Source organism: Ixodes scapularis, unplaced genomic scaffold, assembly GCF_016920785.2.
Source record: "Ixodes scapularis isolate PalLabHiFi unplaced genomic scaffold, ASM1692078v2 PGA_scaffold1__304_contigs__length_218370807, whole genome shotgun sequence".
Taxonomy (NCBI): domain Eukaryota; kingdom Metazoa; phylum Arthropoda; class Arachnida; order Ixodida; family Ixodidae; genus Ixodes; species Ixodes scapularis.
In genome coordinates this window covers 83,075,021-83,091,738 of record NW_024609846.1, presented here as the reverse complement: position 1 = coordinate 83,091,738, position 16,718 = coordinate 83,075,021, and the positions used below count along the sequence as shown (strand labels likewise).

The window sequence follows — 16,718 nt, the reverse complement described above, 5'->3', positions numbered from 1 at the left end:
AACTTTTAAAATAGAGCGAAATTTGAGAAAAGAAAAGTTGGATTAAGTTACTACGTTCAGTACGCTCAGGTTCAGTGCAAATTAAAAACCAGTCAAAAAGTCATTGCAGGGCCCCTTTAACACTTCACGTGAATAGTCATTTTTGCCACTAGCTTTTTAGTGATTGAATTGCGCTGCACTTTGACGCAATTTCGGTGCAATTTTGTACATAAAATTTTGGTTATATTGAATTATTTCCCAGTCCTCGCACTGTTCGATATAACGAGGTTCGACTGTATATCGAATTATCGACACATCGAAGTATTTTACGATCCCCTTTGCATTCAATATATCCGGGTTCGACTGTAGCTGTGTGCTGATGCACTGCCAAGATACAGCAAGGCTTAGATGTGCCAAAGCAGCTCCTTAACAGGGAAAGCATTTCAGTTAAGGCTAAATACAATTCATAGTTTGGCTGCTCAAGAAAACCCCCAAGCTTTCCCTGGAAATACCACGTGTGTCCAGTCGGACACTAAAGAGGTGTCCAGCCAATGTGCAGCAGCTACCATTTGTGCACAAAAGCAATTGGGTGGCGCGGATTGTGGTCAACAAACCCCACGACCGGGGTGGGAAGGAAAAAGTTCTACCGGACTGCAGCTGGAAGCAGGCCGCCTCTGTCTGGGGCAGTGCCACCGCCACTGCTTCCGAGGGCGTGGCCACGTTGGGACACCAGCGTGCCTGGAACACCCGTCCCAGACAGGCCTGCACTTGCTCCTCCACAGTCTCCTTGCTCTCCTGCGGGCCACCGATTGACCGATCGTTAAGAGAATTAAGAGAAGAGCGACGATACGGGCTAGCTAGCCAAAAGTGGCAAAACTTAAAAAACTTCTGTAGAGGTATTCACACATGCATACAATGTTCCAATCTACAAGGGCATAGATGTTCACTAAGTCATGTGCAAGTAGTAGATTTTGAGTTCGGAGCGAATAGTAACTTAGGCTGAATATTTTTGAACTGAATCACCATACTTAATTTAAAGAGAAATTCGGCTGAACTCGTGAAAGTTGTTCCTAACCGTCCACTTGTACACTTCTAAGCTCAGTTAATTTGAATATAACTATATTTATGAACTCTGGCACGTAAACAACAAATTTGTCGCAGCTATTGTAATTGCGGAAATTTATAAACTTGTGGGGGGTCGGTGGCCAAGTGGGCTAGCGCACACCAGCTCTGAGCACGTGGAGCGGAAGCTCGCGCTGCAGAACACAGGGATCCTGGGCTCAATCCCCACCCCTGCCGGTTTCAATCTGGATGAGCATTGTACCGGTGTGCGGTGGCATACCACTACTGCGTTGTGCATGTTAAAGGCCCCAGGCTAGCGGTTGTACTGCACTGGCTAAACTTCTCATCTACAGCAAGTGACTCGTCGCAAATTTGAAATGGCTGACCAACTACACGCTGTATAAATATCCACACAACCCCAATTAAAAAATATAAAATAAATAAACACGAATGATGAAGGTTGGTAGTCAAATTACCACTGCCAAACATATACTCTTGCATAATCGCCAGCTCCGCAAGTACTGCTCCCCCAGTGTGCAGGTGCTCGGTGAGAAGCGCACTCAACGGGGCTAACCCGCTGCAATCAACACTTAAAAAAGTATGAATATCACAGTTAATCTCAAAGCAAATATTGAGTAGCGTATTATTCAAAATTTCTATTAGAAAACACTAACACAACACTAATGTTAACATTATAAATAAACATCACAGTCATCCCTGTGTGGGGTAGAAAAGAATAAAACAGAGCTTTAAAAGTCCTGCAATAAAAAAACAAATCAGGGGCATGTTTTTTTTCTTGTTTTTTCTACATATTGCTGTGCTTCAACTAAATTTTCAGGAGCTTTCTTTTATATTAAGATGTACTTATAAAATCACTTCAACGAAGTAGCTATCCCTGACTAAAAGACTTTAATTATAGGACCAGATAAAATATATGCAGGTGAAGCAGGAGGTAGATCCTAATGCAAAGAAAGGCAGATAGCATCCTGTGTGCTCTGTGGCTCCCGACACCTTTTGCCAAGCTCAACATAATGAAACTAGTAAAGCAGAGTTTAAAGATAAAATAAAACCATGTCAGGATTGTAGACGACAGAATGAAAGCATAACAAAATCAGTCAGTTCCATCGAGTAAATGTTTTATTAGTGTCCCAAAAAAAACCTTCCGAAAGAAGGAAAAAAAAAAAAAAAAAGCAACATGCAGGTCAGATAATGATGAATGTGATAATGTAAAGTGATAAGTAGTATTTTTTAGTTTTATTTTAATTGTCCATTTTTCTGACTGACAGCCACCTTGAAGTTCTAATCTCGGCCCTACCGACTTTCGTCTTTCAACGGCATCATTGGTATAATTTTGTCCGAGGAAGAACAAGCTGCCGTCTGCTCACCCTGTGCTTGATGGAGTCCCGCCTCTCCAGCTCGTCCACCTCCATGTTCTCAATACCAGAGTCTACGTCCAGCTGAGACAGGAAGCTACACCCGGAGGAAAGACATTCTCATCAGGCCGTTGCTCGTTTTGCTACATTGAGCACGTCAATGGTCCGAGCGTGCAAAACAACAAGAAACCCACCAAGATTTCCTTGGCCGTTGTTCAAAATGTTCCCTCTCTCTTTAGACTAGTGAAACCTCTTTGTTATTGACGTCAGTTTTTCAAGAAACCAAAATCGTCAGTGTATTGCTTTAAAAAAAAGCAATGTGTCTAAGTTTATTTTATATCACAACTGGTGGGAGGCTTAAAAACATACTGCTCATGGCCAACCTGACCCAAAACAAGGAAAGGCCTGCACATTTACAAATGAAATTTAAAAAAAAATACTGCTCAATGCCAACCTGACCCAAAACAAGGAAAGGCCTACACATTTACAAATGAAATTAAAAACAAATACTGCTCATGGCCAACCTGACCCAAAACAAGGAGAGGCCTGCACATTTACAAATGAAATTCATCTACAAACTGCGGCAATGATAACAGGAATGAAGTGCATATCGATTGCCATTTTTGATAGTTACGATCGCAAAGCTTGACGAGCATGACTGTTGATATGGTGAAGGGAATTCATAGTACCACCGCAGCGTGGGCTGCATTTAGTGCTCGAAGCAGCTGGCAGATGGTGTCATGCATACGGAAACCACAACAATCAGCACCATCGTGTGGCGACATAGACAAGCCATGTTTTGTGTACTATACTTTTGGTTCTTAATTTCTAGGCTAGGTGGCGCAAGCTACCGCTCGTTATAAAGGGTATAGCCATTTGTATCCATCATCCGTTTGTCTTCCCCAGTGGGCAAAGAGTTGGGGTGGCGTTGATAAGGTTTGCCAGAGAAAAACTGGCTACTCCCTCGCTAAACAAAAGAGGGCAAGGGGTGTTTTTTTTGTTTTTTTTTGTCCAATTTTTATAAGGTCATTTCGGCACTATTCCACACTACTTGGTGATAGTTACCAAAAGACAGAGGGGAAGGAAATGGGAGGGAAGGAAAAACTATACTTGTGGTTTCTAGACTAGGTAGCACAGGCTACCGCCCTTTCTTTATAAAAGGCACAGCCGTTAGCATCCATCCGTCCATTTGTTTATCACGTTTGTGAGCTTGTGGTCACTATTAAGGCTTCTGTAGCATTGTGTAACCCTTTCAGTTGCAGTAGAAAGGCTACTTGAGCTGCATTCTGCCAGACAGTGCACAACAGCTGCGAGTGCGAGCTGATAGTTCTGTGGAAACGTCTTGCCCCCAGAGCAATGCAACACTTGCATACAACGTTTGAGTACCGCAATATCCTGAGAGATGCCCCACCCCTACATATGAATTGATTTGCAATTTTTTCTTAAACACCAAAAGGTAGCTCACTTCTTGTAATCATAGTGTTCGGGTCAATAATGGTCTCGGCGTAAATGTGACTAGTTAGCAATGGTGGGATATAAGTGAACATTGACTGGGAAATACAAAAATCTTTGCTTCACTTCCTCTTGCCACAATAAGAGGTTTGGCAGGGACACATAACCAAAAAAATAGCATTTTTTTCAACTTTTTTGATTGCACACCGAAAGTTTTCTTAATTTTCACCCGATTTGCTCTGGATTTTACAGCAAGTCAGGTTCGTCCCTGTCACTAAAAGGCCTGCAAGGCCCTTCAACCTGCCAAGACAGACACTGTCCAGGAGCTTACCTTTTTTCACAGGAGTCATTGTCTGTGTCCACCGTCTGCATGTGGACATCCCCGCTCTCGGACTCCATGGGACAGGCCTTTGCTGTAGCTGCAAGCGGCAAAATCGATCGATCGACTTGCATTTCTTTTCATATTTTCTAGGAAAATGCTCAATATTTACCTCGCTTTCACGAGGGGCTTCCAACAGTTAGACTGCCCGCCTCCATTGTCACAATTTTTGAGCTACCAAAATTTAAATTAAAGTGCAAAGAGCTACTTTGAATGGATGTAGCTGCACCCCGCTTTGTAGGCCCCGATTTTGTAAGCACGAATTGCTTTAACTAGAGCAAGAGCATCGGCACTCCTTCCCACCGTCGTCCTACACTACCATGACAGTCATTTGTTTGTTAGCGTCGTGTGACATTCAGGCACGTGACAACCGCTCGTACCCGCACAAGTGCCATTTGAGATTGTTACGATTCTGAAACCTGACAGTTTGATTTGTAAATGTGTGGTGCTCGTTGCATAGATTTGCTCCGTTGTGACATGTTTTTAAAAAAGGCAATGGGACTTCTTGCATTTTCAGTCGGACATGTCAGCAGAAGCTGGGGACAACTAGCAACACTGATTCCCGCAGCGATGCCTGGGCAATCATCTTCATGGCCTGCTGATGGTTAGGGAAACACAATGACTTGAAAGGAGAAATCAGGTTTTTGTTGCTGTTTTAGGCTAAATGGCGCAAGCTACCACTCGTTATAAAAGGTACAGCCGTTACGATCCAATCCAATCTTGAACGTCTGATGTATTGTTACTCTGAAGAATAGTCTATTTAATGGCCCTAGATAGGATGGTTACTCGTTTGCCCGCACCAGGTGTAGGTACTACATGTGCGCACAAACCAGACCCGGGAGAAGTGAAGCAGACGAACAGTGCCGATGGCAGCCACACCACAGTGCAGCGACGTCGGAGAGTTCAGTTAATGTATTACTTTTGTGTGCCTTTCTTTTTCTTTTTTAACATCACCATTGCAACCTTTATTTTGATTTGCTTTGCCACTACCCAGTCGTAAAAAAGGTGCCGCCCATGCCCCTGACGTGACTCGACGGAGTCCTCACTTACCGCTGCTGTCTGGGGCAGTCTCTGGCTGTGCCTTTGGCCTCTTGCAGGGGTCCTGGTGCGGCGACTCCCAGGGTTCACTCCGGGAGCACGCCGCCGCCCCCGCCACCTCTTCCGGGGCGCCCTCCTCCTCGGGCGCCCTCGAACCCCTCACCGCCGGGGCATCGTTCACCGTTCCCGCGAGGCGTGCCAGGCGCCGCTTGCGCAGCTGAAAGAGTTACCGGGCTCCACTCGACTTGGGCAGCTCATAGAGTGCAAAACATAACAAAGCCCCTTGCAGGGAAACGGCCGCGCTTCGTAACATGACATCGGAAGTCTCTCAAGTGCTGCATGCCTTTCACAAAGACTCTGATCATGCCTGCAGGGAACTCACGAAATGCCCCATATCTTTGCTGCCTTGTCATTGAATTTGAGGCCTCACTGATCTTGTTTGTTCTTACTGGATATACTCAAATGCACTGTCAAATTAAGACTACATTAGAAGGGTAAAAAGGCATTATTAGCTCCTTGGCACCACTAGGGGAAGCCCTATGAACAGTTTTATTCTTCAGGGCTGCAACGCGTTACCAAGGAACTTGCAGTCTCAAGCAAATGAGCAAAAACAATTCGAAACATTTTTAACCAAAGCATTACCAATCAATAAATTAATATTCTGTTCACATGGTAGCCATGGCAATGTTTCAGTGTAGACCATTTTAATCTAGATTCCTTCAACGACAATGCAGCAATTTTTGACTCTTGCGGTTGATACCTTTAAAAAAATAAAAACTGAACCAAGTTTGAAGACCAAACTCATAAAATGAAGTTGGTCCCACACACTTTTGTGTGCTTTCATGGTGTCAAACCATGCTTACTGAAATGAGTACATGGCTTTGCATATCTGGTATTTGGGCCAGTGAATACTTGTGGAGGTGTGAAAAAATTATTCTGGTTCTCACACTTTTTGTATGCTTTCAAGGAGTCAAATCATGCTTGCTGAAATGAGCACAGAACTTTGCATGTCTCGCTTTTGGCCACTGAATATTTGCGGCAGTGTGACCAGCCCTCGAACATGTGCGACAGCATAGCGACTACAATGGTGTCAATGAAAAGACAAAAGGAATCTTTGTTGCACAGAGAACTACAGGTAGTGACACGAGTCGTGCGGGCTTGTAAATGATTCTGAGAACAATGATATATGCAAATGCTCCACTTGTGACAGAGGTAAATTGAAGGGAGAATCACTAAAGTATTCAAAGATTCATTAGCCACCACACCGTTTCTAGCCTAGTAAAATCAAGAACAAACAAAGACGTTGCTTGGTAATTGTGCAACCGATGTGGGGGAAAAAAAAAGAAAAGATATATTACCAAGAGGGTATGAATAGGCTATTAGAAGTACAGTCCCTTGTCTCTAATTGCGTATAAATTGTACGATCAGCAAAAACTCCCCCAACCGATCGACGCAGCACAAACATTCAGCCAGATTGTGAGTCGATCCCCCAGACGCTCGGCCCTATCTGCGAGGTGGCCTTCGCGACCGCACTGGTTTTTCCAACGGCTGGAAACGTCCGAAGGAAGGTCTCGCTTTCGGCTCACGTCGACAACTGCACGGTGCACCCACGAAAACAAGAGCGCACACGAGCGAGGACGAGTAATTAGGAGGATTCGCGCCGTTCCGAATCGACAAAGGGCCGCGAGTTGTGAAACACGCGTGCGGGGGTCGCGGGAACAGCTGACGAAACCAGGCACCGAACTGCGCGGCCGCTAACGAAATAAGCGACGGGCGCTTTGTTCCCAGAAACCGCGAGTTCAACGTCCCACCGCGACCAGCCGATAGCAGTCGATTGGGCCAGGGGCTAGCCTGCTGCGGGTGCGAGGACGACTGGATACGTGCATGGTTAAGGTCGCGCTGACTTGCAAAAAAAAAAAGACAAACAGAGGGGGTCGTGGAGCGTTGACTCGGTTAAAGCGATTGAATATACCTCGCACCCAGCAACAAGTACCCCTAATCATCCAGTGTGGTCGGAGAATCTAAAACTAAGGGAAAAAAAAAAAGAAAAAAAGAAAACAGCGGTGCGCATCGGAGAACTTGTCAAGCTTTTGTGTCGACGAGACATCGGAGAGTCCACTCACCTCCTCGGGCGTGAGTTCACTCATCACAGTAGGTTGGACGTATCAAGAAAGGAACAAATTCAATAGGAAATCGGGCACTTATAGACAGGGGAATGGACAAACTTTCATAAACATAGCCGAGGCCTTCCACAAAGTTAGGCGGGAGCAGGTGATCGCAAACATCACAGAATCACGGACCACACTGCAGCGGGTCCTCGGTTGTTCTGGCTAGAGTCGCTACATTTCCCAAGAGTAGCGACAGAAAGGCAGAGGTGAGCCAGAAGGCAGAAAGCACGCAAGCTTCCGTTCACTAGCGTCTGATGGCGCCACGAAACTCTTCGCGTCCTCGCCGAAGTCGCAAAACGCGCAAAACGGCTAAACGCCGCGCCGACTTCCTCGACTTCCTCAGAGCCGTATTCGCGACTCCAGCGACCTATAGGGGGCGCCACCACCAAACAAACATGGCGGCTGAGTCCAGGTCGCGTCGGCTCGGCCGGGCCGCCTGAATGGGTGGCGCATTCAATTTAACAAATTTTCTTTTGTTGAATGCCCAATTTTATGGGTATTTGAACTGAGACAGTTAAGTGTAGCCGGTGCGCATAAACTTGCCGAGCATAGCTTTGTTTTTCCGGTTTTTTTTTGTTTTTTTTATGTCAAACTTTCGTTTCGGAGACTTCGATCAAAACCGAAACTATGGGCTCCGGAGAAACGGTAATAGACTCTAATTAGTTTTGATCATCTAAGGAAAGCGGCGAGGGCTACAAAATTGTTCCACCGAGAGTAATCTTTAGCTAACTCGCATGCCTCGACCATGCGACTTATCTGTCCGCAAATTGAGCTTTTGTGCCTGTCCGCGTTTCAAGAAACAGCTCCAGTTGTGTGCTCGGTCAAGAACACATGCTGCAGGAAAATTACAAAAATTAAGCAAGCGCTTCTTGAGCCAAGGAGCATGTCAACTCGCTGGCGCTTCACTAAGCAGCTGATACTCGTATTCTATTCAGGTTTTAGTAGCAATCGACAAGTCATTTTAACGAATATGCGGATTATGTATCATATTACGTACTATGGTCCCACTAAAGCGATATTAGTATATTCGTCGGGTTGAAATATGAACTTAGTTAACTAACTATTATGTGAACTGCTGAATAAAAGTATATTTGACAAACAGAGAGATACTACTTAAACTTAGCCACACGGTTCTAGCCGGTAGAACGGATACGAATGCGGACAAATTGAAGAGAGTCTTCATCGGAGATTCACTCGGACCTCTCTGCATTGAACTTGACTTCGAATCCTGAACGGATAAAATGAGTATTTTTTTGTGGCCGGTCAACCTGAGCAATGTAGACGTGTATTGCTGCTGGCTTCGACAGGGGTTATAATATAAATATTGGAGGCGCGATAGATCTTAATGACGTGACAGCTTCTAACTTTGCGAGACGCGTCCCCCACCTTTTGAAAGCAGATAATTTCCCTCATTAATCATACGCAGCGAGCAGGTTTTCTGAATCAAGTAATTGCGAAATTAGCCCAACTCCCTTAACGTGGTCTTTTTCGGCGAAAAACCGCCAAGATGAATAGCCAACGCACCGGCCGGCGTTACTGGCTCAAATTAACTTGAAGCTAATCGAGCACAACCAAACTCAAGGAAAGCAGCTATCGAACCTTCCCATTCACTTGACTGCAACATTGGTGTTCCCTCCAGTGAAACACTTCGTCCGTCGACCTCAGTCCACTGTTCTACATCCTTATAAAGAAACCACCTATCAGTTACCAAGCAGTCGTCACTTTGATTGTGATTAGAGACAGACGAGAAATCAAAACGTTTTTCCGTGATTCCTCCTCATCCAAAAAATTGAAAGCACGCGACCGTGTGTTGTGGAGTAAACGGGCTTTCAAACACGTGATGGAAAGAAACAATCTATTGAGGCTTCACCACACTAATGAACACTCAGGCAAACTTAAGAAATTTTCGGACCTTCGTCAAATTACATTGCTCGCCCCCGCGCCGACAGCACGTGTCCGCGAAAGCCATCAGAGACGCGGCGAGGCGCGGAGCGACCTGGACCGACTGGTTCCCGGTTTTCCCGCTTGGCGGCGACCGTTTTGCTGGAGTCGCGAATATGTAGAGAGTTTGGTCAATGGGAGGCGCGGGCAGAGCCAGGGCGTGCGGCAGACTCGGAAAGAGGGCTTGGCATGCTCTCTTGACCAACCAGAAGCCGAAAAGAATCCCCTAGCGGTGGTAGCGAGAAACAGTTCTGAGCCGATCGATCATCGAAGGTCAATGTTCGTATATGGTTTTAATAAGTGCGTAAGAGTGAAGTGTAGTAACTCTTTGTGGTTGAAAATAGGGTGTACGTGTTGTTTCATCATGATCATGCAGAAAGATGTAAGAAACGAATGCACCGCTCAACTCTGTTTTGCGCGGGCAGAGTGTGGCCGCTCTGACGGCAGATTCCCGGCGCTCGGCGTTTGGCGTAAGGGTTATGTCGATCTTTCCGCTAGTCGCACTCTTCCACCATCATTTTAGATGAGTGTGATTGAAACATCACGTGTACCATATTTTCAGCCATCAAGAGTCACTCCAATGCAGTTATCAGGTTTGTTTCTCGCGACCACCGCCAGGGTATTATTTCCGGCTTCTGGTTGGTCACATTCGAATTTCTGAAGACGCCTTGGAACACGCCCAGCCCGCTTTCGGCCAATGGCGCCGCTTCATTTGTCTCCTATACTTCCCAACGAATGGCCAAACTCTCTACATATACGGCTCTGGACTTCCTGCATTAACTCTATGCTTCATGCTGAGCCATGCCGATCGAGTAGCCACTGTAAGGCTACTCGCTCACATTGCAAATTTACGTTTTAAATATAATATTTTACTTTATAGTATGTTGACTTATATATTTACAAACTAAGTAAGCTCACTTTTTACATCTCACTTCGTTATTTATTATTTTGGCTACCAGGTTGCGGCTACTTCCAGAGCCGCGTTAAAGCTCGTAGCGTCCTCTCGGGTGTACCCATTGAAGTCTCGCGAGATCCATAATCCGTTCCAGCTTGGCGGCATTTCCATCGGTCGGGGTGTTTTGGGAGCGTGTTCAATGTTTTGATTAGCCCGGTGCAGACCGGTCACGCCAGTGGTTCGTAATCCGTGAGCCCTCCTCGAAACTCCGACAGTATGGAGGCCAAAAGGCGTAAGCTCGTCAAGGAGGAGACTGAACTCGACGAGCCGGACGAGGCGGCCCGCGACAACAGCAGCAGCAACAAAGAGCCGGCGACGGACAATGGCGTGACGGGCCTGCACGAAGCCGACGGCACTGAAGGCGCCGCCGACGCGGCACCCGTCATTAAGGAAGAATACGGCACCTCGTCGCCGGAGACGGACGCAACCGAGAAGGACGGCAACGACGACAGCCCCTTGTCCGGCGACGGCCAGGACAAGAAGCGTGGTTTCGTAAGCGCCCCGTTCGGAGCTCAGACTCGCTTTGCGCTGCCGGCTGCGTGCACGGTCCGATCGATAGTTATGCTTTTCCCCCGTCGACCGTTCGGCGATTCCGATAAACATCTCAGCCTCGCGCCCCGTTGCATTCGTTCGTGACAGTTGGGAGCTCCCGAGCGGACAAAAGCGGCCTTCGCTTCCTTCTCGGGACCCCCTCCCCGCTTTCGGCGCTTTTCTCTTTGTTGTGTTTGAGGGAACGTGTGCGCTCTTTGTCGCTTTTCGAGGGGCGACCGGCAGATGCAGGGAAGGTGCTGGCGCACCGCGATCGATCCCGCCCTACTCCTCAAACGTCACCGCGCCGACCGCGCTGCGTTCCTCCGGCCGCGCGTGGGCATGCCCTCACGCTTTGCGACAGACCCGGCGAAGCAAACCGAGCCGGGATCCAACGGCGCCTCGCGTCCGCGCTCGCAGTGACAGGTCGCGGTTCGCCGGCACGGATACCAGCACTCGTGTCGAGCGGTTCTTAATCGATTTTCCTGTCGAAATGGAACCTACTAACAAAAACTACCGACGGCGATGACATGCGGGAACGCGCACCTACTCGCGTTATTTGAACCGGTGGCCCCCTGCGTGCTGCTGAGGTTCGCCGGCGCGTCCCAGTTTCTCGGCACGTCCTCCAACCCGCAAGCGAGTGCTCTTGTTAAACATATAAAATAGCGCAAAAAAAAAAAAAAAGACAAGGACAAGAAGTATACAGGACAAGCGCTAACGTTCAACTACATCGGCCAGACGGGGCGGTGCATCAATGACCGAGCACGGGAGCACGCATTATCAGTAAAAAATAAATATGGCTCGCATTTGCCTATACATTGCAACACGTGGGGCTGCGTTCCACAATTTCAGCAGAAGGATTCTGGGTAGAAGAGTAACCATGTCCTGGGTAGAAGCCGAGAGACGGTCGCTCGAGAGCTATTGCAAGCATTCTATCAAAAAAAGTGGGGCGGCATGTGTCAGCGACACTTCTGTTGTACTTCGTAGTAATGAGTTTGTTTTTGAATGATTGTGCACAAAATTAGTCAACCTTTATGTGGTGCTACTTTGCCTGTCGTGTGTATATATATATGCTTGCTTTTCCTGAGTAAAAACTAGTTGAAAGTTAGCGCTTGTCCTTGTCTTTTTTGCGCTATTTTATATGTTTAACTAAGATGAACCAACTAGCCCAACAACGTACCCTACTAGAGTGCTCTTGTGACGCCGTGTCTTTTCCGCCTGCAGCGGGTGGAAAGCAAGGGGTCCCCGGGCACTGTCCTGTTCTCTGGAGGAACCAACTGGGACACTATCGGCCGCAGGCCCAAGGACAAGCAGAAGGCGCCAGGTGAGCTCAGCACCTGGATGTGGTTGGGACGGTTTGTCAGGGGGGACCACTGGTGCAAGGGTCGGAAGGTGACACCACATTCTCAATCCCAACTTCTGCATCTGTACAATTAAGTTGCCAGGGCCTTATTTTCTGATCGAATTAACAGTGGGAGTTTTATTCTAATGTTCAGAACTTGAAAGCATTCAGTTTAGTACTCAAATTATTCTAACATTTAAGTGTCATACTATTCATATCACATCCTTCATCACTGAGCATGCATTTCAAAAATAGTGCTGCAAAAAACCTTCCTAAATAAAAAGGCCTTTGTTACAGCATTTTTGTCATGTGGGATGCTTTTTATAAGCCAAATTAGATGAGTATTTGAGAATCCAACTTTGTTATGCAATGGATGTTAATCTGTGGTTGCACAAGTTTGGGGATCAAAGGAGGCATTATCTTTTGGTTGAACAGGCCAACAAATACAGTATTTGCAGTGGAATTCGTGAGGGGGGAGTATATGCTTGTGTTATTAAAAGCTTCATTTGTGGCCCTAAAATGACGCCGAACAATTGAATCACAGAATGAGTCAAAGGCAGCTGTTTTCCTCTCTGTTGTCTTTTTGGCAGCATGTTTTGTGTATGTCATACAATACTGATGTATAAAACATGTTGCATCTTTTTATGGATGCAATATGCAAGCTCATTGCATCCTTGTATTGTGTAACCGTGGCACTTGTCAATTGTTCAAAGGTAGTTTTCCTCATTCAGTGATCTTTTCCCATGTGCTCATTAGTGTTGCTGTTCCACCTGCCACTTGTACCCTTCAACTCGGATGGTTTTCATTCTGCATGTTATTCAGTCTCAGTCTCACGGCCATCGTCGTTTGACTTTTCCCGTCAAAGTGGTAAGACGGGCACAAGAAAGACGCTCGTGTACTGTCCTGCAAACTGCGCGGCTTCCAGCTTTCCAAAATGAAGTCCACTGCAGGATAGCCACGGGAGAAGTGTCTGCTGCCGAAGAACATTTTCGTAGCGATCTCTCGACATCACGGTTGCTAGAGAATCACCCTACGAAAAATGAAAAGAGCAATGTAGATAATTTTGATTTGGTATTTTCTGGGTACAAAGGCACTTTTTTGACAGAAAAAAACTTACGTCCACAAACTTTCGTAAAAATGCTCTAGCCTCCCGGTTCTTCCAGCAGTCGTGAAATGTGCAATCGGTTCCTTCCCTCAATCGGCACCGCTGAGGTGGGCCTTTCTACAATGTCCCGCAGGAGCCAAGGGACACGACCGTAACCTCTGGGGCCCTCACCGGCTGAGCTGCTTGGAAGGGGTGCGGGTGAAGGCGGCCTTCTCCGGGTGCTCTGCCTGCCACACGGTCCTCATCACCGACCAGGGACAAGCGTTCACCTGGGGTGAGTGGCCCAGTCACCAAAGGGACAGGAATATGCGTCTTTTGCTTCGCTTTAGTCACAATCGACTTCTGGCCAGTTGTGCTCAGAATTTAGAGGAGCACTAACTTGCAGAGGTGCAAGGGGGGGGCTATGAATAGGGTTCCGACAAACTCAGAATTTTAATGTACTAATATTTTATAGTCAAGGCTGATCAGTGCACAGGCTTCAATGGTCCTGGGAAAATACCACCACAGTTATCTTTAAAGCTCGAACCATTGTCAAAAGGGGTCTTACCGCTTATCTCGTCGAGGTTCATTCGGGACGAGAGGTCGTTGTACTTTCAGGTCACAACAAAAGCCACGGTTCTGGTTTTCACTGAGGCCATACTATTTGTGTTTGGAGGAAGGAGAGGTTGAATTGATGTTTATCGAAGCAGCACTTATGTGCAACTTTTTGTCATCGGACAAATTAGAATTGCCAGTGGCAATGGCACCAATGCCAAATCCAGCTAAAGAAATATTAATTGATACAAGTGTGTTTTTTTTTTTTTTTTTACCTAGCATATGTTTACACCTGGATATTATTTATTTTTCAATAAGAATTGCTGCAAACTTCTACGAATTTCGGGGAATTGGGAATTAATCTAAAATAATCTCGGAAAAACACCCTCCGAACTTGACGAAAAAGGAACTTGGAAAACACTGAATCCTAGCTATAAGGCACATTTTGTGCTTTTTGAATTATTTAAGTTTGTTTGATATAGTTACTTGTTTCAACTGTTTTTTTTTTTCTGCACATGTTCCAAGTTCAATAATTTTAGGAAGCGTTTTGACCAGATTATCAATAATTTAGAAAAAAGCTTGTTGACTACATTTTTTTAATGTATCCTAACAAGCCATGTGCTGGTAGTTAGAGAAATAGGGAAGGGGAGAGAAAGAGAAAATAAATGAAGGCTGTGGAGGGATTGGTAGCCCTCAATCAATCAATCAAAAATTATTTTTTTTGTTCTTCCAAATGTACTATCTTTTTCCATGGTAAGGAAAGGGTTAAGCTACATTTCACTTCATGTCCAACGGCGTTGCTCCCTGGTTGTGAACAAATTACTCTAAATTTTTGTCGTGACTTAGGAAGTGATATAGTGACTGAAATTAAGTGATTTTAATTGCAGTACCTCTAATGGACTCAATTTCCAGGAAAATATTTTGCTATATCACTAGTCGACTCATTAATTCGAAGCTTGCGAGGACACCGAAGCGCTTCTTATTAAAAATGACACACTCCAACAATTTTTTTATTATTAATATTATTATTCAGTACTCGCTGACAATGTCATGTCCTCAACTTTGGCTTGCTTCCGTTGACACGGGTACACCTTAATAAGTATGTTCTGTGACATTCCCAACTAAGGGCTTCTAAACAAGCTCTCCAGATGTAGATTGGTTAACACAGTCTGCATAGCTCTCACCAGTGCTCGGTGCAGAAAGCCTCGCGAAGGTTTCCCCTGCCGATTTGCACGACTTTGTTGTCCAAAAGCGGACCATAGACCCGGGTGCGTTTGTTGACATCAATGTATTTGGTGGACAAAACTTCCCCAAGAGTCGAGCAATGCCTTTAATGCAGCAATTCCTCTGCTGCGTTGTGCTGTGCTCGCGCAATGCAGCAGGGGCTGGTTGCACTATCTCTCCATGGGGCGCGGTGCCATCGGGGTTGAACTTGCGCGGTTTTTCAGAAAGCCGTAGAATGCTACGCGTGCCTCCTATCGTTCTGCAATTTGTTGATTTAGTGTTTTTTGATGATTCTGAGCAATTTTCTAATTGAAACCATGCCCTTAAGCTCAATATTAAAAAAAAATAATAATTATGCAAAAATAATTAACAACTTAATTATCCCAAGCTTTAACAATTTTCCTAAATGGGTCCCTGGCCCAGGACCAAAACAACACAAACATTTTTTTGTTGTGACACATAGTTTTTGCTATATCGGATTTGTCCACCTTTCGTGAAACATCCTGCATATGTTTCACCACTTTAAAGATAATGTAAACGTTGCTCAATTTTGTCTAAATTTGGCAAAAATCATGATAGCAGGTTATTCTGGAGCTCTTACGGCAACCACATGTATGAGTAGAGCGGTATTCTGGTGGAGTACCGCCGTCTTCGGGGTTATCCAGCTTTCGTCCCTGGTTCTCATTCGTGCCAACAGATGGCATCAGAGTTGTCGAGGCCTATGAAGGGCGTCTGCTATGCAGAAAGTGAACTGTTCAGCAGCTGCAGTGCAGCTTTGGAAGCGTTAAATTGCATGTGACGCAGCATTTTCAAGCGGCTGTGGATATTCCCTATCTTATATGAGGATATTCTGACTGGTGTCATTTTCAGCGTTATCTCGTGCTTCCCTCTCTGTAAAGCGAGAAACTCGTTCGTGCCTGGCCATTGAGATTGCACACTGGGCTATGGAGTGGTAAACGGGCTGTGGACGGGCAGGCCCTCGGGTTTGAGCTTCTGCTCGAACCCGAGGGACTCGTTGAACGTTAGTTTCAGTCGACAGACACAATGAAGCAGATATATGCTTTGATGTATGGATTGTTTATAGAATAAAGAACTAATTTGTTAACATAATTCAGAGAATAAGTACCCATTCTCGCACTTCCAGGTGAAGTAAAACTGAATCTGTTAATAATGGTATTCACCAAGTAACTGTACCCTGAGCACTCCTCCATGGCACAATGCCATTTGCTGGACGGTGGGCACTGACGGTCAGTGGTTTCTTTTCTTTTGCTATCGTTCTTAGTCGGGTAGCAGGGATAGCCCGGAATCTTTGTTAGCACTCAGTCTTTTGCTAGAGAAGCTTTCCATGGGACATTTACGAGGATGTGGCCCTTGTAGACAGCTTTCAAAGATCTACTCACAAGCCTCAACTCAAAATGTCTCTCGCATAAAAAGTTTGTCGGTTAAAGCAGGTGGTCTTTGCGCAAAATCGCATCACACCACATTTTTAGGCGGTCCTCTTTGGGAGTAGCAGAAAGGGATGACTTCTCCACTCACGTTTCGTGTTGCGTTGCACCGGGGCACGAAGCACTTCTTCCTTGTGGCCGGGATCTTCCGGAGGCCGAAACCGGCCAGAAACGAAGTGATAGCCGCAGAAAA

General features: G+C 45.9%; 2 protein-coding genes across 4 annotated transcripts in view; one reads left to right on the top strand and one right to left on the bottom strand.

Moving 5' to 3' along the window:
• Nucleotides 1–7,802, bottom strand: part of LOC8026372 (ubiquitin conjugation factor E4 B) — a 68,100-nt gene extending 60,298 nt beyond the window's left edge. The window contains exons 1-5 of one of the 2 annotated variants that reach the window (XM_029979181.4): nt 7,407–7,802; nt 5,296–5,500; nt 4,198–4,285; nt 2,427–2,511; nt 627–774 (exon numbers count right to left, since the gene is read on the bottom strand). In XM_029979181.4, the coding sequence (XP_029835041.3) occupies nt 627–774; nt 2,427–2,511; nt 4,198–4,285; nt 5,296–5,500; nt 7,407–7,430 (550 nt within the window). In that variant the 5' untranslated portion in view covers nt 7,431–7,802. Of the gene's footprint in view, nt 1–626; nt 775–2,426; nt 2,512–4,197; nt 4,286–5,295; nt 5,501–6,727; nt 6,989–7,406 lie in introns of those variants that run through there. The other variant, XM_029979182.4, reaches the window with a different exon arrangement.
• Nucleotides 7,803–10,354: 2,552 nt separating this feature from the next.
• LOC115319303 (protein RCC2 homolog) overlaps nt 10,355–16,718 on the top strand; it is a 30,536-nt gene continuing 24,172 nt past the window's right edge. Inside the window, exons 1-3 of one of the 2 annotated variants that reach the window (XM_029979183.4) lie at nt 10,355–10,839; nt 12,100–12,199; nt 13,456–13,596. In XM_029979183.4, coding sequence (XP_029835043.3) covers nt 10,564–10,839; nt 12,100–12,199; nt 13,456–13,596 — 517 coding nt within the window. In that variant the 5' untranslated portion in view covers nt 10,355–10,563. The remainder of the gene's footprint in view (nt 10,840–12,099; nt 12,200–13,455; nt 13,597–16,718) is intronic. The other variant, XM_040499817.2, reaches the window with a different exon arrangement.